Below are 27,840 nucleotides of genomic sequence, written 5' to 3'. Positions count from 1 at the left end.
TGGAATTCGCAAGTTTACCTTCTTTATTTTTCTTGCGACAACCATAGTTCTTCGTCTTATTTGCATTTATCTTCATTCCACACTGCTTATAGCTGTCATTTAACTCCTGTAGCATATCCCTTAGTATCGCCTCCTCTTCTGATAACAACGCCATATTATCAGCAAATCTTATGCATTTTATTCTTCTTCCTCCTACGTCTACCTCTCCCATGTTCTGAAAACAGTTCTTCACCAAATCTTCCAAGTAGATGTTGAACAGTGTAGATGATAAAGGGCATCAATTTCAACATTGAACCTCCAATGAGTAAGAGCATTTGTTGTTGGAATCAACAGTTTGATTAAATTGGCTTTCTGGCCGATCGCGTGTATCGGAGGAGAACGTGGGCCGAATTCGAGAGTTTTGAGCGAAGCCCAAAGTAGTCAATCTGTATAGCGAGCATATAACTGTCTGGCATGTGTTGAGGCGACGCGACGGTTACTCTGCAAACCATACCGCCTTCCCAGAACATGGAAGATGACATTTTCTTTTGCCTCGTGTAATTTTTAGTAATGAAGCGACGTTTCACCTATGTGGAAGAAACAACAGATACAATGTTCGCATGTTATGGGTACTTCAAAATCCCTATGCAACACTGGAACATGAGAGAGACTCCCTGAAAGTTAATGTGTTCTATGTCATATCGTTAACAAAGGTTTATGGACCTTTCTCTTTTAATGGAAACTCTGTTACTGCGGTATCTTATCTCAGAATGCTGCAAAACTGCTTCTTCCTCGAATGAAGAATCAGAAGATTTCATTTTCCGACAGGACGGAGCTCCATCCCATTGGCACCGGAATGTTCGACGTTTCCTGAATGGACCTCTACCTCAACGATGGATAGATTGCATGGGGAATGAAAAGCTAACTCTTCAGTTCTGCCCACTGAGGTCTCCTGATGTCCACTTCGTTATTTTTTTCATGTGGGACTTCTTGAAAGATGCAGTTCTTGTACAACATCTTCCTACAAATTTGAATGACCTAAGAAACCGTATCACAGCTGCGGTGAACTCAGTGACGCAAGACATTCTTCATTGAGTATGGGATGAATTCAGCTACCGTCTAGGTCAGGGGTCGTCAGCACAGAGCACGCTGGGGCTAGCATCTCTTACCCGCTGAAAACGCAGAGCACCATAGTGCACTGCGTAGCTGCTAGCGGGTATACTCTCTATCTCTCCCTGCTGCACGACGGTGTACATGGGACGGCACCGCGTACCTGTTGCACATTTCAGGGAGTGCTGACAATCACTGGTCTAGGTCTAGATCAGGCTTGGAGAACTGGGCTACAATTGTGGCGTTGCTTCACTCATCCGATACGTCACTCACCCCTTCCTTCCATCCTCGCGTCATTGACTTGGCAGGGGAGGGAATTTGTATTCAGTGTCTGTCTTATGTGATTGCGTACGAGCCGCAGATGCCGGTGGACTGTGGACGGGGAACCAACGTTTTTCCCAAGCTTTCCACCCCTCTCTCGCCATTCTGTATCCCGGGTCTAGATGCTATCCGTGCAGCCAGAGGAGGGCACATTGAACATCTTTAAACTTGAATGTGTGTATAATCAAATGTAATTTACATATTTCAAAAACAACATATAGTTCAGAAAATATAGCCATATGAAATTGAGTCTATCTTTTAGAATCACGCTGTGCAGTATTTAAAATAGCATTTTGATCATGTAAGTTATTTAAACGCTACAGACATCTTTCTAGCTTTATTTAGTAAATCATACCTAATAAAGCAATTAAAAAGATTTTGTATGTTGTTTTATTTAGCTATTATCACGATTTTAAGGAATTTTACTGGTTGATGTTCTTACTTACTTTAGAATCTTCTGTGTCTGATTTTTATGCGGCTCCCTCCCCCATGGACTTGTGGCCTCATGAGTGTAGTCTAGGATAGCCTAGTAGTAAATGCCGTCTGGATTAATCCAATTTTTATGTTCAGTAGCGGTAAAAGAAGTTTAGCCTCATCAACAAGTGATTTTTTTACGCTTTTTCTGCCTTTTCCCTTTTCTTTCAAAGGTCACTCTCTGATTTCATAATGATAGTGCTGATTATGACTGTCCGATTCACAAAGAAAGAATAACAATAACTAATATGACTTCTTGTCCACCGCTGTGGAGTAATGATTATAACGTCTGATCGCGAAACGAGCGGCTCCGATCGGTTTTTTTTTTTTCGAGCTTAAGTTATACACGACATTCTGTACTATAATATGACTCCTTGCCCACCGCTGTGGAGTAATGATTATAATGTCTGACAGTGAAACGACCGGCTCCGGTCGGGTTTTTTCGAGTTTAATAATTTATACACGACATTCTGTACTATAATATGACTCCTTGCCCATCGCTATGGAGTAATGATTATAATGTCTGATCGTGAATCGAGCGGCTGCGATCGGGTTTTTTTTCGAACTTAATTTGTACACGACATTCTTTACTGATATGACTCCTTGCCCACTGCTGTGGAGTAATGATTATAATGTCTGATCGTGAAACGAGCGGCTCCGATCGGGTTTTTTTTCGAGCTTAATTTGTACACGACATTCTTTACTGATATGACTCCTTGCCCACCGCTGTGGAGTAATGATTATAATGTCTGATCGTGAAACGAGCGGCTCCGATCGGGTTTATTTTCGAGCCTAATTTATACACGACATTCTTTACTAATATGACTCCTTGCCCACCCCTGTGGAGTAATGATTATAATGTCTGATCGTGAAACGAGCGGCTCCGATCGGGTTTTTTTTCGAGCTTAATTTGTACACGACATTCTTTACTGATATGACTCCTTGCCCACCGCTGTGGAGTAATGATTATAATGTCTGATCGTGAAACGAGCGGCTCCGATCGGGTTTATTTTCGAGCCTAATTTATACACGACATTCTTTACTAATATGACTCCTTGCCCACCCCTGTGGAGTAATGATTATGTCTGACCGTGAATCGAGCGGCTCCGGTCGGTTATTTGAAGGTTCCCTCCCTTCTCTCAACCAATTGATACATACTTGCTGTATAACTTTTGACATTGGATTTTCTTGTATCTGAAGAGCGTCATTTTATACGCAAGCCGAATTAGATGACCTTGCGAGAGATTTGAGTTACCTAAAGGCCAAGCTTACTAATAACTTCTCGTCTTCAAGGATGACATCTTTTATAGCCTCGCGCAAAGTTACATCTTATAAAAACGTGAATACATCATTCTTTATAGGAAGTGAAATATTGATTGGACTTCAGATTCATTTAACCTTCAATTTATTCCACGCCGAAAGTTACCCAGCATTTGCTCTTAATGGGTTGTGGAAAATACTCGGAAAAGCCTCAACCAGGTAACTTGTCCCAACCATGGTTTGAACCCGGGCCCTCTCTTTCACGATCAGACATGATAACCGTTGCTCCACAGCGGTGGACTCCCGAGTGTTTAACGATTCTAACGTTAATAAAACTGTTAGAATTAATAGAAGATTTCCTGCTTGGGAGACAACCTCCTAAAACCTCTAAGAAAATACACTTTCGCTTGAGAGTACCACAGCATTAGTTCAAAACTGATACGTGATACAATAACACTAATTTATCTTCTTATTTTGCGGGTCCGAAAACATAGCAGTCGCAGTAATTTAGGCATTAGAGATGAACAAAACTAACTGCCGCTCTCGCTCGCTGTGTTCGTTGCCTTTGTTTTTCGAGTCTCGCTCATCATTCTCGAAATAGCATTTGGTCGGCGTGAAAATATTTCGTAACTTTGAATAACATACATCATTGAAATAAATAACATTATAAATGTTTAAATGAGACAGAAAGACAAAACAGAACAGTATCTTAGTTATCAAAATATTCTGGGTGTATTATACCATATGATATTACCCACGGTTATATAAATAAAAGTCCACACCTGTAGAGTAACGGTCAGCGCGGATGGCCGCGAAACCAGGTGGCCCGGGTTCGAGTCCCGGTCGGGGCAAGTTACCTGGTTGAGGTTTTTTCCGGGGTTTTCCCTCAACCCAATACGAGCAAATACTGGGTAACTTTCAGTACTGGACCCCGGACTCATTTCACCGGCATTATCACCTTCATTTCATTCAGACGCTAAATAACCTAGATGTTGATAAAGCGTCGTAAAATAACCCAATAAAATAAAAAAAAATATTTATAAATATAAAAAACAATTCTCAAATAAATTTGCATTTCTAAGATATCTTTTTACTTGAGATTGCACACTTGATCTTAAACATATGAAAAGAAAATTCCTAGCCTTTTAATAAGGGCCTAGTAATTAAATAAAGATTGGGGATGAAAGTTAGAGATGATGTTTCAAATAGGTTACTTGATTGTTTATACATATACTATAACAGTTGCCAAAGTAGATAAAAGTTCAGTTATGTATAAACAACTGTGGCGATTCAAGACTGCTTGACGTTCGGGACTTCGGGAGTGATCAATCTTGGCGTCTCGAAAGATTCACAAGTAGCCTTTACGTCAACGGCGCGACGTATAGAACATTGTCGTGCGGATTTTCGGCTTTGCTCGTTGTTCATCTCTAATAGGCACGTATGACAGAACTTCAATATCGGACTGTGAATAATTAAGACGACGCTCATTCCGTCGGATCCCGGCCTCTTAGTCACTCGTAATGAGTGCACCTCTGCACATTAGTGTGTTGGACATTGTGCCACTGTCACACATCATGGCACAGTGCATGAGGGTTGGCCACTAAAGGGAAACTAAGAGTTGGAGCTTAAACTGAGGGGATTCAATCTGGCATCGGAACTGGAATCCAGTGTGGCTTAGTGGCTAGAGCGTCAGTACACAGAGCTGAAAACCCGGGTTCGAATCCAGGTTCCGGAGAGAATTTTTCTCCGCTTCACCGATCCCTCATCATATGATAACGCAGAATTCTTGCACGGAAATATCATATGTACTTCGGTAAATTGCAATAATCCCTACTTTAGACTACAGACGATCACAAAAATAGAAGTTCAAGATGTACATGTGTGGTAATCGGGCTTGCATGCAAATGAACTGGCCACTCCTTTTTTTTTTTTATAGGCAATGAAATAATTTCTTGTTCTATGACTATATGCAACAGCATCAGCGTACATAAGCCATAAACCAGCTCACGTAGCAACAAGAACATTCTGTATTGTTTATTTTCTTTGCGCTGTAATTCAGAAAAAGAACCAGAAAGTATTGTAATATTATTTTGACCTCTAGCCTTATTTTCAGCATGAAGTACATAGCTAGAAGCGCATCTCACCCCTGTCATGAATTTTCGTTTATCTATAAAATATTGTCATAAAACGTTTCTGATTGAACTTTACTAAATTTACAGTGGTCTGGATAGCTTATCAGCTCTACAAATTACCTCACATCTGAAATCTCTGGCTGAAGAAGGGAGAACAGTAGTGTGCACTATCCATCAGCCAAGCTCACAGCTTTTCGAGATGTTTGATGATGTGTACGTTTTGTCAGAAGGACAATGTATTTACAACGGACCAAACAAGAGTTTAACAGATAACTTGAAGGAAGAAGGATTTCATTGTCCCACATTTTACAACAGAGCAGATTTCGGTAAGTAGAAGGAACAAATATAATTTGAGAAATATTGTTGGATAACATTGGGCACAATATTTTGCTTGGTTTTCAGTTTTCGGACATTTTTCTTTACTGATGAAATAAACCTTTCTTTGTACACAGTATATTATGCTTCTAAAAACATGCACCATCTCAAAACCATTACCTACTATAGTATTTCCAATAAGAGATGAGGTAGTTTAAATAGTCTAGGCCGGAATTAATTAGTATTTATTTACGTATTTATTTATTTAAACTTCATTATTGGCACTGGAACTGTTTTGAAACGTTTGGAACATGTCTCATGAGAAAAGAGATAAGCTAGCATGTAAAGACGGAGCATACTGGCTCTATATTCACCTGGGCTGTGTGAGTTTGCTGTCTTATTATTTTCCCCGAATCCCGCAGGCCACATTGAGGATTGTGAGAAATGATTAGAATGTACTCTGTGTCATAAAACAAATCATGTGAATTCAAGATGAAACTTCATTATGTAACTTACCAAAACGAAGAAAAATATGTAAGGCAAACTTGGCTAATTTCGCAGTATCTCATATATTAATTAGTTGTGGAGTTGTCGTTGTTCATTTGAGCTTACAAAAAATACGGATAAATGTCAAACCTGTCGGGCATATTTCATGCAGGAAGATCCCATTGCAACGCATTCTGTAGAAAGTTACACAACTATCTGCTTTAGTAGTGTGTGTTTTCTGAGATAGCCTGAGTGAATCTGCAGTGTTGTGTTTCTGGACATTATATCGTCGAGATATTCAGAACTTTAAGTATCACACGATGATTAGTGAAATCTCTACACTCTTATGATTAATTTGAATCTTTGCTTGTTGTTTTATCTGATACAGTTTGTTCGTAATATGCTTTTGCCGGTACTCAATTTCTTAAATAGTTTCCGCTAGTTGCCGGAAGAGCAGTTCGAGTGGCACGCAGATTCTAACTTCCTTTAAAAGTGCTATGGGCTAAGTATGCGCCAGCCAGAAAATCTGTCCTACTATAGAGTAGCGGCCTCAACTCGTTCGAATTTAACCGATTTATATGATGTGTTAGGAAGTGTGTATGAAAAAGCAGAACTGAAAACCAAGCTTAATCTCATTTGGAATTTAGATGAAACAGGATTTTCATTGGTTACCAAACTAACAAAATTGTGTCCCGAAAAGGAGCAAAGTCTGTCCACTTTCAAACAATGGCAGAGAAAGGAGGAAGAACAATTGTCTTGCTAGCGGAAGTGGATTCGGAATAGCCTTAATAGTTCTCATAATGATTTTCCTATGTTTGACATAATGTTTAATGCAGATAATATGTGCCAGATATATTTATTAATTTACAATTAATATGCAAGCCTATTCCCGTTACTAATGTTAATAATTGAAGCTCTACATTTATTGTTCTACATTTATTGCCTACTTTGTTAATGTATGTTCAGTTCATGTGTGTAAATATGTACTGATGTTTAGATTACATTAAAACATGTTTTGAACTAAAAAGAAGATTCTTGAAAATTGCACAAGTGTTTTGCGAAATTGCCCGAGCAGTACTGCGAAGTTACAAGAGTTCCTGAAACACACACACATATCATCTCATGTTTTAGATGGCGCTATTTCCCTGTTGAGATACACTTAAAAATTAAATTTTTAAACCAACCAATAAAATAATGTCTAGTGATTAACTGCCTCATGAAGGAAATTTTTTAAAGCATTTTTGGGTATAACTACAGACAGAAGACCTTAATACTGCGAAATTAGCAGAGTTTGCCTCACAAGTCAAACTCAATTAAAAAAATACTACTTACAAAAGCGAATTACATACAATTCGGAATTAATGTTTCTGTAATTAAATGCTATTTTGCCAGGACCTCTGCATAATTACGTGCAAACCGAACTACTACAAGGGTCATTTCATAAGTCATGGCAACTATATTCTATCAGCCAATAAAGCTGCTACATTCACTATATGCGATTGAAGATCACTGGCATGTGCTTCGCAATTCTGGTACCAAATTGGTCCCGCATACAGGAGGCAATGGGTGAGGGAAATTGAAAGATTTGTAAATAGAAATCATTGTTCTATTGTGTACAAAAGGAAACAAAGTACATTACTCACACCTAACACTCTTCAATGTTTCTCGTTAGCTCAGAATGACACTGATGAGCATTTCTGCCACGAAGAACTACAATTTTTACGTACGACCGCTTTTAACTTTACTTACATTCATCTTGGAGCACAGCCTCTAGCATACTAACTTTTGTGTGTGCTGTCAACTAGCCATTAATGCACGCAGACGCAATCTCGCTGTGGCATCCCGTACAATGTATAACAGGTTTTTTAACATATATACTGAACTAACCTCATTTTCGGTTATTCGGAAGATATAGTATAGTTGCCATGACTTATGAAATGACCCTCATGTATAACTGGGTTACTTATAACCCAAGTTCTAATTTGCACATATTTAGATTTGGGCATGTTCATTGCAGTCGAGTGATTGCAATGCTCGCTGGTTTCTCTGAAGTTCGTTGATAAAAATGTTGCACAGTGTGATGGATATTTAAGGATGATACAAATCATTAGCATGACTTCTTTCTGAAGTGAAGCTCGATGAATTCTTCCTCCTAGATGTCCTTATCTCAAAAATTAAATTCGATACTGCCTGATTAGCAGAACATAGGAAGAACTAATTACTTCGCACTTGTACATTAGATATTAGGTTTTAGAAGTACGCATATTCTAATTTAATATTGTTTTCAGCAATTGAAATTGCAAGTGGACAGAGAGGTGACAAGAGCAAATTGATTGACAAGTTTAAGAACAGTGAAGTCGATACAGAATATCAACAAGATGGCGGCAATGAGGAAGGTAAACACTGTATTATTGAGTACAGGTGTAACAAGTACTTAAACTACGTAAGCATTGACCATTTTGTGATATACTATTTCTGCTGTTGAATGCGATCTTTACTAATTATCGGTAAGGTGAGTCTTTTCACAAATTTACTATGGATTCCTTTAGTGATAGTGAATAAGAATACAGAACGACTTCCTTGGAGAGGTGGCACAATTCAAATACATACCTTTTTCTTTACGGAAGAGGGGCCCGAAAGCTTGCATCACAACCCGAGGCTTATCGTACTTACTACTCCTGTGCTATGAATGATATGTGCTGCTGAACTCCTGCGCTTTTGTAGAATATAGCACGCTGCACCATGAATTTAACCCAGGTTATGGTAATGATGACAATGACATTTTAATTAGTGTTGTGAGATGAAATCGATTAATTGATCAATTTCTGTTGTAAGAGTAATCGATAAAAATATTTAATCGAATAATCGAGTCAATTAAAAATAATCGATTGTAGTTGATATTAATTACTACTAAAAATTCCGACAATATTTCTCTCTCGGAAATTGCTTACTTAAAAGCATAATAGTACTGTTATTTTCTAACTGTAAACCAGGTAGCGTAGGGAAAATCTTTGTACAAACACTTCAGAAAGAGATGGAGATATGAGGACAGTGACATAGTTTACCTCTACTGAAAGTTGAAACAGAATGCGAAATCCTTATTAAGTTTTATGGTTTTCCAAGAAAATTTCCACCTTGTTGTCAGCTCATCTTCCTAGCATATGAAATACACACTTTTCTAGGATTAGTCCCGCTCATCTCTTATAAAATAGCCATATCTACACTGTGTGCAAGTGAGAGCGTAACTACCTTCTTCTCTTTCTAAAATCTGGTAATTCGATTACAACAGGGGCCAGTCTTTTGTTTTGACCGTTATACTTTTGCAATTGCAGTTTCTGTACTGAGTTTGTATATGAAGGTTGTGTGTTTAGTTTGATAAAGAAACCAGATAGATCAAATACATTTTCTCTATTATCTACTCATTATGCAATAATGTCGCTGCCATGCGTCATGGAACATTACAGTATTCCATAACAAACATATCCTCAAAGTATTAATATTTTACCTCTTGGTATATAGGAGATAAACGTTTTTCCTTCATACTGAAAAATTATGTTTTAGTGATGTATCTGATTTTGCAACTAAACGCCTCATATGCGGAATATATTTCATGGATAAATAATCTTTAAATCAGGGATGTCAAAGCGCCTGCATTGCGTGCTCATACTACAAGCAATACAAATGCAACAAGGTTCACTTTTTACCAAGATAAAGCTCGAGAAAAGAAGTTTAAGAGCTGAATTAACCAATTTCTCCTACTCATACCTTTTGCTCAACCGATGAAATGTTTATGCTTGTAAATTAAAATAACCTCTTGCGTTGTAAGACATTTGTTGTTTTATTTTTAAAGTCAAATATAATTCTGCACTTCAAAAAAAAATTCACGACATGAGGAAAAATGCAGAAAAAGTTCTGCAGGTTACTTGTTAAGGCAGAAGTGCAGGTATATTATGCTATACTTCGAGTCTCTGCACATACATCTTATATCATAATCATGTATGAAGTATGGTATAGTATACTATAATCTCAGGACTCTGAAGGTTAATAAACCATTATTTACACTTCAAAAATTATCTCTTAGTTCTTGATGCCTTTAAGTATTAGGTTGGTGCTTAAGATCGTAGCGTTTTTTCATAAACACGTCAGATATGCTACACATAAGAGAGAAGTTAATCATCAACAATATGTTCTCCTTTCCTATTTACAACAGTCTGCCAACGCTGGAGTAGTTCTTCGATTCCACGCCTGTAGAAATCGCGTGGTTTTGAGTTAAAGAAGTCGTCAAGCCATGTTCGGGGAGCCTTTTCATCCAGAAAAAAAGTTCCTTGAAGGTTGTTCGATAGAGAACGGAAAATATGAAAATCTAATGGCGAACATCAGGTGAATAAGATGAGTGCATAATGACTTCTCAATCAAACTCCTGGATAGTGTTTTGTGTCAGGTTAGCAGAGTACGGACTGGCGTTATCGTGGTGATATGAACGGTCTTCTCTTTGATGTTCAATCTCTTTACTAACACGTGGTGCAGCATCACTTCATGCATCTTGTTGGTCGTTTTTCTTGGATTGCGTGTGCAAGACGTCTTAGTTGGTGGCAATAAATGTCGCATGATGGTGCAATGATCACAGTTCATCACATTTGCCAGTTCTCGAGTACAGATCATTGTGGATTAATGTGTTTAAACGGTTTTCATCAAACCCCTAAGGTCTTCTTGAACGTGGAGTGTCACTAATGTCAAAACGACCATCCTTAAAACGAGAAAACCATTTTCTTGCAGTGCTCTCTCTGATAGCATTGTCCCCATACATGGCGCAAATATTTCTGGCCGCCTCCTCTGCTTTCGCCCCTCTATTGAACTCAAAAAGAAGAATATGTCGGAAGTGTTCCACTTTCTCCACTTGACACTCCATTTTCTAGTGTCCACTGCTCCACTCACTATCTGCAAAAATGAAAACTCCAATATGTAAACTAAAGCACAACAATTGAACTTCAAATTAAAAATGGCAATCGATAAATAAACCCATAGCAACTGGAGTACCAACACGTGAAACAAAAACGCTACGATTGTAACTCAGTCTCATACTTAAAATGTTAATGTGTTGCATAATTTCGATTTCAGCAACAAGACTGAATCTGCTAGAACCACATCCACCACAGAAGTTAAAGGAAACAGTCATCATTATAGAGAGAGATGTTCATGTAACACCAAGTTACCCTCAGCCTTTATGGAGTCAATTCCTGATTCTGACTAGAAGGTTACTATTGTGTACGCTTAGGGATAAGGTACGTTAATTGAATAGTAAGATAGTAATTAGTAATTGTCAGCATTGGCTATGGTTAGATATATGAAGTTACAGCATAATTTTTTTATTTATAGCAAAATTAAAAAAAAAAAGTGTTATAGCATTATTTATTTGAATAAATAGAATTCAAGCCTTGTATTAGCTAAAGCGTCTTTTGCAATTTTATGTAGGTCTATTTGAGAAAGGTAAATGAAAATAAAGTATATATGGACATACTTGATCAATGTTACGATATTTAGTTAAATAGCTGTGGTTTCAATTATGTTGTAAAAAGGACAAAAACGAACAAAAACCATGTTTTTAAAGTAGGCCCTAGGATACAGTTTTAATAATATGTTTTTCTAAGTTACCTTTTTATCCCCACTTAAGTCGACTATTGCTCCACGCATTAAAATGCTACTGTCAAATGAAATTTATGTCCCTTCATGTATTTCACCACATGTGCACTGTTATACATTGAGGATGACCATTTTGTTATATTATTATAACAAACCAGGGGCGGCTCGTCCTAATGTGCTATTGTGCTATAGCATATTCGTAATTTTGTTAGAATAAATGTTGATGTATACGTGAGCAATATTATTCTGTAAAAGAATTAAAATAATGAAACGAGCGTTGAGTGACTTCCGCCAAATTTGGAATAGACACTGACAGGCTTGAACTGCCAACATAGAAAACAAAAAATCACTACCTGTTCAAGAGCCCCACACTCAATCGCTTTCACCTTCATCTTGGTAATAAAAGCCTAAACTAACCTAACCTAACCTAACCTGTCACTAAAATCATAAACTAAACTAACCTAACCTAAGTTGTCACAGATTCGCCTATACAAGGCATAAGAAAAGCCTAAACTATCCTAACCTAACCTGTCACAGTTTCGTATATGCAAAGCATAATAAAAACCTAAACTAACCTAATCTAACCTGTGACAGATTTGCCTATACAAGGCATAACTAAACCCTAAACTACCTGTCACAGATAAGTACGGAAGACATAATAGAAGTCTAAACTAACTTAACCTGTCATAACACTCAATTTTCTTACCCCTACACACTTCCCTGAGATATGAAAATGGCCGAATTTCTATCCCGTTGGAAAATTGCAAACTAGCGTGAAACATTCGTAATCTTAATGTTTCGTAAGTTATGTTGGTACGATATGTAAGACGGCTGAAGATGCATATAATATCCACAATAGGAAAAGAAGTCGCTCAATGCTCGTTTAACCTTATGGTGGATAAATCTATATTCAAAGATTCTAAATCCATTGCACTTATCTGCCAAAATAGTAAAATTAATAAGAATCATAAAACAAAAATTATGTCAAATACCTGGTCCTCTCGAACTAAGGTATAAAATTAATTACAGATAGATATCAATTTGGCTCTCGCCGGTTTGAACTCAGATCATGTAAGATTTTAAAGGTCGAACAGACTTAAACAAATTGAAATTCTACACCCAAATTTTCAGATTGCGTTATGTTGTTATTATACAGTGTGCTGAGTCTCGCTGTAGCGAGAGTTGCGCGCGCATTGAATGTTGACGGAGGTTAAAATACCCTTAGGGAAATGGCGTATTTTCCCAGCATTAGCACGAGAAACTAGTCAGTAACATGCTATTTTCCCAGTAGAACCCCGAACGTGGTGTTGGTTGAGAGCGTTATTGTAGTGAGTGAAGTATTCTTGATCTGCTAGCAATTCTACAAGCTAATGTCGAAATTAACAATTAAGTTTAGTAATAAGGGATGTTTAAAAGTTACTACAGTGTATATAATTTCTAGATATAGCCTACTTTTTTTTTTCTCTGAGAATTCAAGTTGAATGGCATTAAATCTTACGTCATATTATTACAGCTTACAATGCAATGCATTGAGTGGCCAGTAAGATTCCCAGATTTATCGCCTTTGATCTTCTGGGGCCATTTGAAGTTAGTAGTAAATCGAAAAAGAATCAACAACTTAGAAGATCTGGAGCATCGAATAATGGAGGTGGTGCAAGATATTCCTAAAGCCTGGTTAAGTCATTTCCTAAATGATTTCTATGATGGACTGGCACATTGTCAAGCAGCTAAGGGCTACCAGTCCGAACACAGAATTTAGACGGTGCGCTAGCTTTGTTTTGGTATTGTTAAGGGAGGAGCAATTTATTATTTTATTATTCGATACACTTTTCTGTTTTCTTAGCAACAATAGGGTAGTGTGGGTACTTTTTGAAAAGCTCTTAATGAGCATTATTCAAAAATATAAAAATACTAGTGGCTTGTGCAGCAAATGCTGCAAACTAAGTTCATTAGACGTTCAAATAAACATTATTCAGAATTATTTTCAATGAAGAATATCAGATATTCTGAAAGTTATTTGCTTCCATAATAATGAAACATACTCCCTCTGAATGGTTTTTTGTGCCAAATACTTTTTCTTGAACCTATACACCTTTAGTTTTTTAGTTTGAACGCGAAAACGCAAGTAACAATGTCGGGACGATCAGTCGGTTTTTCATGTGGGAGCAAGGCAGTAGCTATTTCAGATCATTGCGGATTGTAGGTGAAAGTTAAAAAAAATGTCAGGTTATGCTTTCGAACAATAGCTGCTGCATGTTTCGTAAACTACCTTGAAATGTAGAGGGTAAAATCATTTTATCCTGCTAAGAGATCTTGCTGAAATGATCGGGAGATTACAAAATATTGTAGGCCTCATATTTTATCAGTAAGTAATACCTTTTGGTCTTTCCTTTAGGAATTCTAATTTTTGCGCTCTCTCGAGCCAATACTGAAGAGAATCACGCACCACCACACCGCCATTAAATATATGAAAAAGACCCAACCCCACTTGATTAATAACTACAAAAATATTTGATTTTTAATAACGATATTATTATGTTACGTAAGTTTTATAGTTTTCAATAACATATACTATATAGCCACCACTCAGTAAATTATATAAATCAAGATCTAATTTAAGATATTCTCTACATCTACTTATATAACCCCAAAACATTTCACTTTCATATCATCAATATAGCATTAATAGTATAATTAATGAAAAATAGTCACAGCATGGCATTAACTATAATAATATTTCATTTCTAATAGTAATAATGTCATCAAACCACCTCAAGTTTTGTAGTTTTTAATATACAATACACAGCTGTACTCAGAAAAATACACACCACAAAATCAGACCTGTAAATTAATTTTACAGTCTTGAAATTTTTAATAACCAATTTAATTTGAGCTCTAAATATGTCAGCATTCTTGCAGATCATGGCCTTCTGTAATATTGTTTACTGTAGCGTGTGTTTTGTTTTATTCTGAAATGCAATTAGTTAGTGACGACAGTTGGATTTTAGAAAATAGGAAAATTATGTTGAAAAATTTACATTTCCCTCAAAACTATTATTTTTCTGAAAAACTTTGGGTTCCAAGCTTCAGAATGAGGGGTCATTTATTAAAATCCGTTCAGCCGTTTTCCCGTAATTTCCATTACCAATTCAAATTATATATATAGATTCGGTATTCCAAGAATAAGAGAGTTGGAGTTACTTCCGTTAAACCGGAAGTAGAAAAAATCCATAATGCCATTATGAGTTCCCACACAACTAGTTTCATGCCTCTTCACCACATGCTTCATGACTCATGAGTGAATGACTTGAGTGGGATGTTATTTCTTGACAACACTCCATAAATTTACTATTATTATTATTATTATTATTATTATTATTATTATTATTATTATTATTATTATTATTATTATTATTATTATTATTATTATCATTATTATTATTATTATTATTATTATTATTATTATTATTATTATTATTATTATTATTATTTGTTTTAGTTGTTTTTGTTATATTTAAATCCTTTTCGGAAACTTTCTGCTTATTATTTTTAAGGTTTTCTGTCCTTCCTTGCGTAAAAAGCTTCACGAATCTATGACGTAGACCTGTATCAGTATTGATTTAATTTTATGCTTTTTATAATAATAATAATAATAATAATAATAATAATAATAATAATAATAATAATAATAACAATAATAATAATAATAATAATAGTGTGTACTCTATTTTTCAGTTTTGTGTTTGGTTGCGAGTCCTTACCCACATAGGAACTGGTTTATTAATTGGGTCTCTGTATTACGGAATTGGAAATGATGCTTCAAAAGTATTCAATAATGTGTCGTGCCTTTTTTTCTTCGTAAATTTACTGTTTATGTGCAATTCGGCGCCGCCTGTAGCCCAAAGTAAGTTCATTACATATTATGGTATCAAAATACGTCTGTATTTTTCTCCAAATGTACTCAGTGCAATTAACTTAAATTTAATTAAGACATAAGTTGTGGCCTACTATATATACATGGTTCCTAGGGATAAAAAAAAACAGTTTATTATAATCTACACTATAATATATACAGAGGGAACCGTAAGTAATATAATCAATTTCAGGAAGTTATTCTTTGAGATATTTCAAATAAAAAAATATAATAAAATTTTGCCAATTTTTGTCTCTTTTTCGACATAAAATTGTTTTATATGAAACATCTCATAGCATGTATTGGGAAAGCTGTTTATTTAATTATTATCAATATGCTACGTCAATTTCAGAGAGCACTGTATTAGCTATGATAATAAATTATTGAAAGAATTTTAGTGTTGTCCTTTAAATGCACAGATATACAAATATAACTTTTCGTTCTGAAAAGAAATTTTAAAATGGATTCTTTCTTAGAGATAAAACAGCAAGGCCATACTTTATTGCTGAGACTTTGAAAGCACGATATAACTTTGCCTCTTTGCTTTCATTGAGGACTATAGCTTATGTGCAAGATTATATATATTATTAGGGTTATGATTTTTTTACTTTTTGCAAAATAATAATTGCTTTCCTGTATCATAAATCGATAAACTTTTGCTAAAAGTAATGAAATGGTTTTAATTTTGTTTAGTTATTAAAAAAAGTAACCCACCAACACGAATTTTCTAAAATCGTATATAAGTACTATAAGCAAGTAGTAGCACTATGACACTATTAAAGAAGCTATTAAACTTATAGAAAAACTGAAGAAAACACTACATTTAGGAAACTGGGCATTACATTTTGAGGTAAACTTATTGAAGGCCAAGAATATCAAGTACTAGTGTTGAAGAATGAACAAAGACACGTTAAATTACTCGTAAATGCACTAGATTTACCAAACGGAAAAGCGGATACTGTTGTCAAAGGAATAACAGGTGTTCTCGATTAATCCAATTTATGGAAGAGTATAAAGATGATTGTTACGGACACTACGAATGTGAACATAGGAAGAAAGAAGGGGATTGTTGTTCAGTTACGAAGACTGTTCACTGAAAGAACCACAATTCATAGGTTGTCAACATCATGTTCTTGATCGATTGGGCCGCATAATAATGGATGATGAATTTGGAGGAAACAACAAATCGCCCAGTATCGAATATCCATTTATCCCCGAACTTTTAGCGAACTACGAATATATCAAGATGAATTTCAAAAATGGTAAAGAAGAGATTACTGAAAAAGCATGATGGCGTGATGTTATGAAATTCTATTTCAATTAACTCGAGTTTTCCGCTTTTTTGAAGGAACTGGAAGTCTTACGCAAGTGAAGTTTCAGAAAAGATCTAATTTAAGTAATGCAAGATGAAATTCCAGAGCAATACTAGCTCTTTTGGCATTTATTCTTATACAGAGAGAAGAGACTCGCTACTTGAAATTTGTAGATTCATCTCTTACAGATGGGCGGACCATTGGTTTGCTGACCACATATGCAATGCAGCTGATTATCAGAAACAATGTAACTGCTTGCAGGTTCATGAAAAGCCATTGATGTCTTTAAAAAGTTTTGGAATCAAGAACCATCGAGACTGGAAATCCCCAGAACAAATCAGTGTGCAGAACGGGCAATCAAGTGCCTTCAAAACTTTTATGACGACTGTAAAAAGAAAGAGAAACTTCAGCTTAGATTGATTTTGTCTGACAAAACATAATGGTTGTATATTATACTGTAATTATTCTAAATACTGCACAATGTGTTTTGTTATATAGCTGTTCGTGCTTGAAGAATTCATATGTGAGTTTGTGATTTTGTATGTTTTTTTTTTTTTAATTTCTTATGCTCTATTGTAGCAATAAACTGTACTTTCAATAAACAGTGCTTCAAAAACTGAATACATACTATGCAATTACATCATCAGAATTTAAAAATAACGCTTTAAAAATATTTTGATTTCCTTACCCAATAAGTTTATACGGTAACATTGAATTTTCAGTTTGGGGTGACCTTTTCCAAATTAACACCTTTTTAATTACTTATGATCAAAAGTTCATCCATTTATGATACAGGAACATGGGATTACAAAAAGGTCATAACCCTAATATATAATGAATGTATGTATGTATGTATGTATGTATGTATGTATGTATGTATGTATGTATGTATGTATGTATGTTTGTATGTATGTATGTATGTATGTACTATACTGTATTCTAATGGTGGGTAATTGACTTTTCGTCAATCACCCATATGAAGCCAGTTGTATAGATCAATTTACCGACAGAGTCGTTGCTCAGGGTGCGCTTTAGGAGTCCGGTGCCACAGGGGAACCGGAGCTCCCAGAGAAAACCCCTGTGTTACCTGGACCACGGGCTTGTTCAACACAGGTTATAATTCGGGAGTATGCCGGGTCCACATCATTGTAAGTCCAGCGCTCTAGCCATTAGACCACCCTGGCGGCAATGTGCAAGATATATTTATCTTTCTATGTTAAAACATTTTCCTCAAATTCATACTGTCGTGCAAAGAACTGAAGATTTTATTTTGTTTTTTCTTTTTCCAGTTCCTTCCGAGACATCAGTAGTTTTACATGAACATCTGAACAACTGGTATTCATTGAAAGCGTATTTTATCTCAAAACTCATTTCAGATATTCCTTTACAGGTACGTAAAATGGAATATGTCAGTTTACTTCCCGGAATTAAAATGGTTTTAATCATACTTAAAGAATACCGTTTGTCTCTTAATTTTTATCAGATGATCTGTCCCACTCTGTTAGTCATCACAGGATATTTCACAACTGGCCAACCAACAGACGGTTTGAGATTGCTGCAATTCTGGACTGTGTGTCTCCTCATAAGTGTCGTTGGTCACCACTTTGGACTGACAATTGGTGCTTTAATTTCCAGTCTTGAGGTAAGTGTTTGCAGTATACTAAGGTGTTAGTGGGAAGTTCGGTATATGGTACTTTGTCTACTTAAAAAAAATGTATAAAGATGAGTGTTACTGTTGTGCTAAAGAGCCATGGCTAGTGAAAAGTCGGTATGCGAGTTTTTCAGATTTACTAGTCGTATGTAAAAGTTTGGCAAAATTTCTATTTTTTTTTTAATTTTTATAAATTTGCCCTCAAATTTTGATGCACTGTTTATTAATGTTTATTTTTTACTGGCAGCATCTCATGTTATTGCTTATAGTACCCCGAAGTATTTGAAACTGTCCACTTTTTCCACTGCCTTATTTAGAATTCGCACGTTTAACTTTTTTAGTTTTCTTCCAATTACCATGGTCTTCGTTTTGTTTGCATTTATCTTCATACAACACCATAATTTGAACATGCTGTATTTGTTACATGTTAAATGTATATACCGTTTTTCTAACGCTGGTATTATAATAATAACACAGGACCAAGGTACATTTTTATCTCACTACATAGGCCTACAATTTGTCTCGCCTAGCGACGAATCATAATGACATTTGTATGGTGTGAAATCGCATCACCGCATAACATTAATAATAATAATAATACTACTACTACTAATAATAATAATAATAATAATAATAATAATAATAATAATAATAATAATAATAGTAATAAAGTAAAAATATGTAATAATAAAACTGTCCGCAAAAAAGTCTGTCAAATCGAGGGTTTACTGTTATAAAAGTATGTGAAAGTAGATAATATTTTACTGCTAAGAATGACAACATGTTAAGAAACACTGAACATTATCTGAAGCCACAACAGTTTGGAAGACCTTTTAAAAATAGTAGACACTTTTATACGTAGAATTTATTTAACTATGTAACTTATGACTGGAAAATCTTATTAACACTTAATATATTTTGTTTGTTGTTTCTTTTTTCAGATGGGAGTATTTTTGATTTGCATATCTGCTTTTATACTGATGATATTCTCCGGCTTCTTTGCAGTTATAAGAGATGTGCCTGTGTTGTTGAAGTGGTTGACTTATGTCAGCTGTTACAGATACGCATTCGAAGGTGTAATGCAGTGTGTTTATGGTTATAATAGACCCGACATGTATTGTCCAGATATTTATTGTTATTTCAAATCTCCACTCAAGTTCCTGGATCAGTTTGATATGGTAGATGCAGTTTATCAATATGATATATTGGCACTGATTGTATGGATTTTAATACTACAAGTTTCATTGTTTTTAGCTTTAAAATGGAAAGTTCATACTTTGCAATAATCGTTTTCTGCTTTCAAGATCTGAACCATTTGCCACTTTCTGCTCTCATTTGAGAAATTAACTGCTGAAAGAACTTACTGCAGCATATTGAACTGTTCTTTTTTGTTCATGATACGAAGCAAAAGGAGAATATTGTGGTGTTAAAAGAGGTTTACTTCGAGACTTTATTTCACTATGTTCTCTTTGGTAGTCCGATAGTTACTATTCTCGTCTCTGGAACCAATTATTGTGGAAAAACAAATACTGACGAGGAAGTTGTAATTTAAGGGAAAAAATACGAGTAGGGTAAAGGTTGGTAATATTGTGATATGATAATAATATGAAAGACACTCTTTCAGCTTTCCCAATAACGGGACTGCCTCATTGGACAAAGCATAACAAACACGCAGAGTCAAAACAAAACAGACCACAAGAGAGAAATGCAGGGAACGATCAAAATTGGAATTAAGGACAGGAAAGATAATAGCATACATATAATAGTAAACAAACAGATTAGACGTTCAAACAAAAGTTCTTCCTTTTTAGGAAACAAAGTACAGGTGGTATTTTAAAATGGCAAGTGCTCTTCTGATAGCAATAAGGGAAACATCACGAATGAAGTCGCTGTTCAGCTGGAACTTCTTGCAGAAACTAACAAAGAGGCGAGGTATTGTGCCCTTAGCGCCAACTACTTCAATGGAGGTGAGGTGATATTTCTCCAAATAGAATGGAAGTGTGAGCTCATAAATTCTGCATTTTTCTGCGTGGACTTCGGCGGGCTGTTGTTCCTGTGCCTCGAACCTGACTCGGGCCGTTAATGTAGGCGGATGTAGAGCCTGGTGGAATGGCAAGCATGTCAATTCGCCGACAGGATCCCTCTGCACAAAACCGGTCCTTCTCTCACTCAGTAAAATTATAATAACTTCTCCAAAAGAACTATCACAATATTACTCAAATCACAATATTACGAACCTTTACCCTATATAAATGAGATTTGTACTGGTTGGAAAAGTAAAGCTGTTTGTGCCACGTAGTAGATTTATTGTACATAAAGATTACTTTTTAGTCAGTGAAGATTAATAAAGGTCCTCTGAGACTCTCGACTTGCAAAAGTGAAAATACTTACTTATGGCTTTTAGAGAACCCCGAGGTTCATTGCCGCTCTCACATAAGCCCGCCATCATTTCCTATCCTAAGCAGTCCCTACCATTATATTCCACATCCCTCAAATCTATTTTAATATTATCCTCCCATCTACGTCTCGGGCAAAGGTCATTTTCGCCCCGGCCTTCCAACTAACACTCCATATGCAATTCTGGATTGACCCATACGTGCTAAATGCCCTGCCCGTCTCAAACGTCTGAATTTAATGTTCCTAATTATGTCAGGTGAAGAATACAATGCGTGCAGTTCTGCGTGTGTAACTTTCTCCATTCTCCTGTAACTTCATCCTTTTTAACAAGAGCCAGAACAGGTCACATTGTCACTCAATTGTACCTACACCGATTTCACATTTCTGATAATCCTACTTGTCTGTGGTGTAATAATCATGATGAAGATCTGGAACACATTCTTCTATATTGTCCATCCATAAACCACAAAAGAAGTAAATTAAAATCATCAGTACCAGTTGCAGAAGACACAGCCCTGCAGTATATATTGACTACACCGCACCTCTGGCTACTAGCAACAGGCATCTATAATGAACACCGATCAAAATACCCCTCATTTCACATGAAAAACAACAACTGAATAGACAACAGTGGACAATAGTGAACTTTATGTTGTCGGCAAACAGCTGGATGCATTAAGTAACTTCATCCCTCTTAGCCCCAAATATTTTCCTCAGCACCTTATTCTCAAACACTCTTAACCTCTGTTCCTCTCTCAAAGTGAGAGTCCATAACCATACAGAGCAACCGGTAATAGGCCTATAACTGTTTTATAAATTCTAACCTTCAGTTTTTTTGAGAGGAGACCAGATGCCAGAGGCTTCAAATACGAATAAAAAATTGACAACAAGTTACAGAAATTAAACATAATAAAATTATATTTTTTATTGCTAATAAATTTAATAATTCATCACTCATACGCTTTCCTTAATACAAACTCCTCTACATCCCCTACTTTCTCGAGATAAAATGAAAGAGGCACATCTAAGATGTCCCGAAAAAGACGCTGGTGCAGAAGTTCTTCTAGTTTGATCTGCTTTCTCGTAAGTCTCAGGTGCTCGAGCATAAGCGGTCTGTGTAATTCTGAATTTAGAGGTTTTTGATCTCATCCGTTTCACGTGTCTTCCTTTTCTGGACGTTTGGTTGGTATTGAGGGTCCTTGATGTGTGTTACTCTGTTTTAAAGATATTTCACTTATCTTAATCCCCCTGCTAATACCATCGGCCCGTTTTTCATCGTGCTCCAGTTCAAGCAAAACTTTTTCCCATTCCCGCAACTTAATTTTCTTGTTTCCAGTCATATTTTTGTGTTATTTCTTCAGTTCAGTTTTCATATTGTTCAACATTATATTCAGTATCTCAATAGTAATTGACTTCCCTGTAGGAATAACATAGGTCTGTTGAAATTCTGAGGCTGCTAATAAAATTTTGGTTTCATAAGATCACCTGCAGCACATAAGCAACTTTCCTCTCTACTTGAAATGTTAAGCTGGGCAGATTATTAATACAGTATATTTCTAAACAGAATAAAAACGTGTTGGTTATATTTAGAAAATCTTATATGAAGTTAATTTTGTGTATTCAAAGATTCAAAATTGCATTTAGGACATATAATAGTCATAACTGTGAAGTTCTCGCATATTGGTGTACGCAAGAGGAAAAATTGCATTACACTAAAAGCGAATAGAATAGGTGAAAAGCTATGATATAAAATTGCATACCACACCTATTCAAAATGATGACAAACTGAATTTTCGTGATCCCTATATTTATAGCATATAAGCAGGGTATGACACTGTTTATTCTATTTTCATGACTGGAGCACTATAGACTGTTGCATTAGCATAACTCCCAAACAGATATCTATGATTACTGTCCAAATTTCACGAGAGGATCCCTGCGAGGTGAGTAAGAACCTTGCGGAATAAGAGGAGAGGGTAAGACAATAACTCAGCGTTCTTGAAAGAGCAGGTGGATGGGAGTGGTGTAATTGGTCGGCTGGGACAAACAAGGCTCAGTCATTGGCCGGCCGGTTCCGTGTTAGGGATAGATTATAAGAGTGGGGGAAAAACTTGCATTCCTTGCTCGGATCTTCTCGTGAAATGCAAACTGTATAATAGTAAGAAATGTTGACAAGGAAATGACCCGTAGTTGTAGTATGGTATCAAGTAGACAGGGTACTGACAGTCATTATCGTGAATAATAATATCAAGAGACCATTTGCACGCTACTTAAAATGTGAGACAAAAAGAAAGAAAATTAAGATAAAGTTTAATCAATATTTATTTAACAAGTCAAAGCATATTGTAAACGTTATCGGTTTATGCACTGCGGTAAGATAAACTGTGAAGAATAAGATGTGAGCTAAAGATAACAGTAAGCCGTAATTAAGAATGAAACGAGTTGGAGTTGTTTAAAAAAATATTTCAGCTGCACTTTCAATTTTCATATGGTGAGATGTTGGACAAGGATAAACTCGGATGGTTAGTACCAATCGAAGGCTCTCGCTTCTGACGCCGATCTTCGTTGTAATATCCAGGTTTCTTAAATTGGAAAGGAAAATCGAGAAACTGTTTTATAAAATGTAAGAGGTGTGCGTGCGTGCGTGCGTGCGCACATCTCATATATGCAATATTTCACATTTTTGTAACCAGCTAATTTCGCATCAGAACTTTTGTCTTTCTTTTTCTCTTCTTCTGTTTAACTTTCTCCTTTTCTACCGGCTTACTATCCAATGCTATGTAAGGTGGGTATATAGATGTGGACCAGAGACCGGCAAACCCTCTTTCAGGCTTGCCCATACCAGTTTTGCTTCGTGAGCGGGCTAACGCAAGCTACCGCTGGCCTGCCTTCAACCTTCCCTCACAAGCAGTCAGGCAGTGTCGTTGCACGTGACGTCAAACAGTCCTATTAGTGACCCGAAAGGATTTTTGGGTTTTGCCGACCTGTGCCAGACTGTGCTGCTTGCAGATGCATGATAAATATCAACCAAGTCATTCAAACTTGATAGGAAGCATACAGATATAGAGAAACTTAATTTGTTGTCTTCTGAAACGTCCCATTAATAAATACAAAGCAAACTATTTCTCATCAACATAATATCCATTATATGTCAACAGTTATTATCAATTACTTGCACTTTCCTTTTCATCATAGCAATATAAATTTAATGCGAACCTTTCAAAATTTCAGCTTCATAAATAAAAAGAAATCTGTCCCTCAAAAGTTAAATAGCAAATCAATATTCTGAAGAACAAAAACTTTTTTACATTTTATAGGTCTTCATGAGGTTTTTAATTGTTGATAAGGAAAAGTTAAAATGGAATACTTTCCTATAATAGCTATATTAATAATAATAGTTATCAATCTCTCTTCTCTCCTCTCCTGTCAATACTCGTATTGTCTTATTATTTTATGAATTCTGTAGCACAGTAAATTGTAAAACGGTGTTTCTTTAATCAAGAATTATCTGCCGTTATTTCTTGAATCACATACACTTTGCAGTGTGAAGGACCGGTGCTCACCGAACATTGTGATGAATTTGGAAGTTACACTAGGCAAAGAAATCCGATTACTGAAGCTATCTGTAACGACTGGGGGGGATCATCGTGCTAACCAGTGGCGGTTCCTCGGGGGAGGGAAGGGAGGAACGTCCTCCTCACATTTTTCTTCTTTAAATGTAAATACCAAATGAAATATATGTATGCGTTGAAATTCGAGGAAGATCCGATAATTTTTAAGTTCACAGCTATAAGAAAACCTCGATTGATCTAGTTTTTAACGACGCGCACTCATGTGCACTTGCGTCTACTGGGTGTTCATTTCAAAGTGTGTCATGACGTCACTGTTGTTGGGTCACCAATTTGAAGCGAGTTTCAGCTTATATGTTAGAGAAGTTGCCTATTATTTAAGGCGTTCTTCAACTGAACTTGAGAACGTGTATGGTATAACTTGAACGTCGTAGCAACAGATGGCGGTCTGTACGGTCTGTGTGCTACCATAACCTCTTTCGAACTGCGTTTTACGCCGGCAAGTCGTACGCAGGGTATTTGTTATCATGGGTTGCGTACGGTAACATTCCACAACACAAATCAAATGCTCCGTGTCCATGTTGACCGTCGAAGTTAATGTCAACAAATGCGCAAGTAATCGTCTTAACCCTCTCCCCATATCCCGACAGTACGTATTTCCAAACAGTTCACATTCCTGCCACTACAGGCGTTACCTACGTATCGGTACGTACTCTTCAGAATGAACGCCGTACTTCTACCTCATAGGTTATACACCTCTGCGGAAGTGTAGGAAGATTGAATTCTCTAGGCTCATCGGCTAGACACATGACGGCATACAGCGAGCCATGACACATTTTGAACTGAACACCCCGTAGAGCCCGAGCCCCTACCACGCCGTAGCGAAGAAGTGAGAAACATGTTCCCAAATTGAAGCAGCTGAAAGCTGCCATTTGTTGGTAGAAATCGCGCGGGATTTCGAAACCGCTATTTGAATACGCGTTGTATTGCGTATCCGAAAGCTAAATGGTTTTATTTACAAGAACAAAACTTCCTTTGCGATTTACCTTTAATACCGTGTTTCTGCTATCAGCAGAGTTGCTACGTTTTCTGCGAGAGAAATCGGGATATTAGAAGCTGACTTAAGACATTAGTTGTTTTCTGCAAAGTAGTGTTCGCGTGCTTATAATGTAATACTCGCCTCCTTGAGAAACGCTAAAATACGAAGGACACAATAGAGTGAATACTACAGGCTAATCGTTTTCTCTTTTATTAACCACGCGTATGTTTTAACCTTTCGCTACTAAATTAACTTTTCTTTATCGGAACCGGTATTGCAAGAGTATATCTGACGATGAATCCATGTTTAAACATAGTTCACTAAACTATACAACGCAGGAATTGTATGTGTCTGTTATTAGTTTAAAATACCATATCAAAACGCTATCTTTTTTGCCACTCAACGCACCTAAAATATACAATGGTGATTAATTGCGAGAGCAGTAACTAAAAGTAACTATAAGTACCGAAAAGGATTAATCAACAAAGAGGTAGAACTAGCGGAACTATTATCTTGCGAGTAGAGTTGCCTTACGGCAATCAGCTGGGTTACCTCACAGACTTACTAAATTTCCGCGGGTTACCTCTATGCTTACAATGCTAAATTTGAATAAATAAAAATTTTCATTTTCCATATTACTCCATATGGACGGAAACCCACTACGTCTGAACTCGGATATAGTATGTTTTAACTTTGATACCTCTTGCAAGCAGTATGCTATGTCTAGACTTTTTGTCTGAAGAATATTGTAGAGCACATCTGTATGTGCGAACACTCTAGCATAGACTTCAAGAAGAAATATATTCTGAAACTGTGTGAAAAAATACAAATATCCTTGAGCCTGCACAATTACATCATCATCCCAGTTTTCTTCAGAGTCATTACAAATGATATTTTCAAAGAAAGCAGTCACTTGTTCTCTGTATTCCTTTACTGTATTTACAAGTCGAGATGTAAAATTCTATCTAGTGGGTGCTACTTTTGGGAGTTTCTTTTTCATACATTCCTTGAGTTTTTCTTATCTTTTAGGAGATGATGAGAAAAATGCAGCTAAACCCGACAGTGTTTTGAAAAAAATGCGGCATTCTGGAATGGATAAAGTAGTTTGTTGCAAAACTAAATTGAGAACATGGCTGTAACAATGGACAAATAGTGCTTGAGGATACTTTTCTTGAACTTTTGTTTTTAAGTCATTAATATTTCCCGCCATAACTGAAGCACCATCGTATGTCTGTGCAATTAACTTATTGCCGACATTGTATTCTGCTATAACACCTTCCACATGCTGAAACAAAGCAGCAGCAGTTTTGCCCGAACTTACATTTGTGAATCCTATAAACCGTTCTTGAACATTGACAGTATTGTCGACGTATCTTAAAACAGTGGACAATTGACTCTGATTAGAGCAGTCACTTGTTTTATCAACAACAATGGCCACAAAAGGTGCTTCTTCTATTTCAGATTTTATGTTCTTTATCATAACCCCACTTATAGCAAATATTAAGTCATTCTGAATTGCGGGAGAAGTACCACGGAATACTGTTGAACTCTCAAGATGATTGGCCAGTAAATGGTCAAATTCACTTAAGGAACTTAAATATTCAATATAATTTCCTCTATTGTCTGATTCCACACTCTCATTATGACCCCGAAAAGCCAATTCTTGTTTTCCTAGAAAGCAGACTGCGTTAATAAGACGCAATAAAATCTCCCGATTTTTTTTCACAAGAGCATTGTGTTGGTTGATGTGTAGAACTTTTTGCTTATCTAGCTGTAAATCAATTCTTGTCTTCCCAAAGTTTGCAAAGTTCATGCTACTATAAATATGAGCTTTTGATTTGTCGTGTTTTAGGACTGCCGTTCGAAGGGAGTTCATATTAGAAAACCCCTCTTTTGACCACACATTAGTTTCGCGGCTAAATAACAAACATGGCTAGCAAAATAGTTTAGACAGTTTAGAACTACCACACAACCAATTCCACTTACCATATGATGTTGAAGTGAAATGGCGTGTGTACTCACGCTGTTTTTCTTTTACGTCCATGGACAAATTTAACTCAGGAGTTGGTCTTTCCATTTTTACAATTTCAACTTTCTCGTTGTATGTACGACGGTTAAAAGGCACTTTTAATAAACCTTCTATTACACAGTCATTTTCAACACAAACCTCTCCAGAAACTTCTTCTGCCATATTTTTCACAATATCACTTAATTGGGAAATTAAAAACTTAATAATTCACA

At 36.2% G+C, this 27,840-nt stretch overlaps 1 protein-coding gene across 5 annotated transcripts in view; it reads left to right on the top strand.

Annotated features, from left to right (window-relative positions):
- The window catches only part of LOC138703129 (ATP-binding cassette sub-family G member 1-like), a 57,569-nt gene extending 36,438 nt beyond the window's left edge, over positions 1-21,131 (top strand). The window contains exons 5-11 of one of the 5 annotated variants that reach the window (XM_069830745.1): positions 5,364-5,602; positions 8,366-8,473; positions 11,196-11,359; positions 15,453-15,621; positions 18,233-18,333; positions 18,427-18,585; positions 19,536-21,129. In XM_069830745.1, coding sequence (XP_069686846.1) covers positions 5,364-5,602; positions 8,366-8,473; positions 11,196-11,359; positions 15,453-15,621; positions 18,233-18,333; positions 18,427-18,585; positions 19,536-19,880 — 1,285 coding nt within the window. In that variant the 3' untranslated portion in view covers positions 19,881-21,129. Of the gene's footprint in view, positions 1-5,363; positions 5,603-8,365; positions 8,474-11,195; positions 11,360-15,452; positions 15,622-18,232; positions 18,586-19,535 lie in introns of those variants that run through there. The other 4 variants (XM_069830743.1, XR_011332975.1, XM_069830744.1 and 1 more) reach the window with 4 other exon arrangements.
- The last annotated feature ends 6,709 nt before the right edge of the window (positions 21,132-27,840 follow it).

The sequence above is a fragment of the Periplaneta americana genome, chromosome 7 (assembly GCF_040183065.1).
Source record: "Periplaneta americana isolate PAMFEO1 chromosome 7, P.americana_PAMFEO1_priV1, whole genome shotgun sequence".
NCBI lineage: Eukaryota > Metazoa > Arthropoda > Insecta > Blattodea > Blattidae > Periplaneta > Periplaneta americana.
The sequence above is the reverse complement of the archived record's forward strand: the minus strand, read 5'-3'. Positions and strand labels throughout refer to the sequence as shown.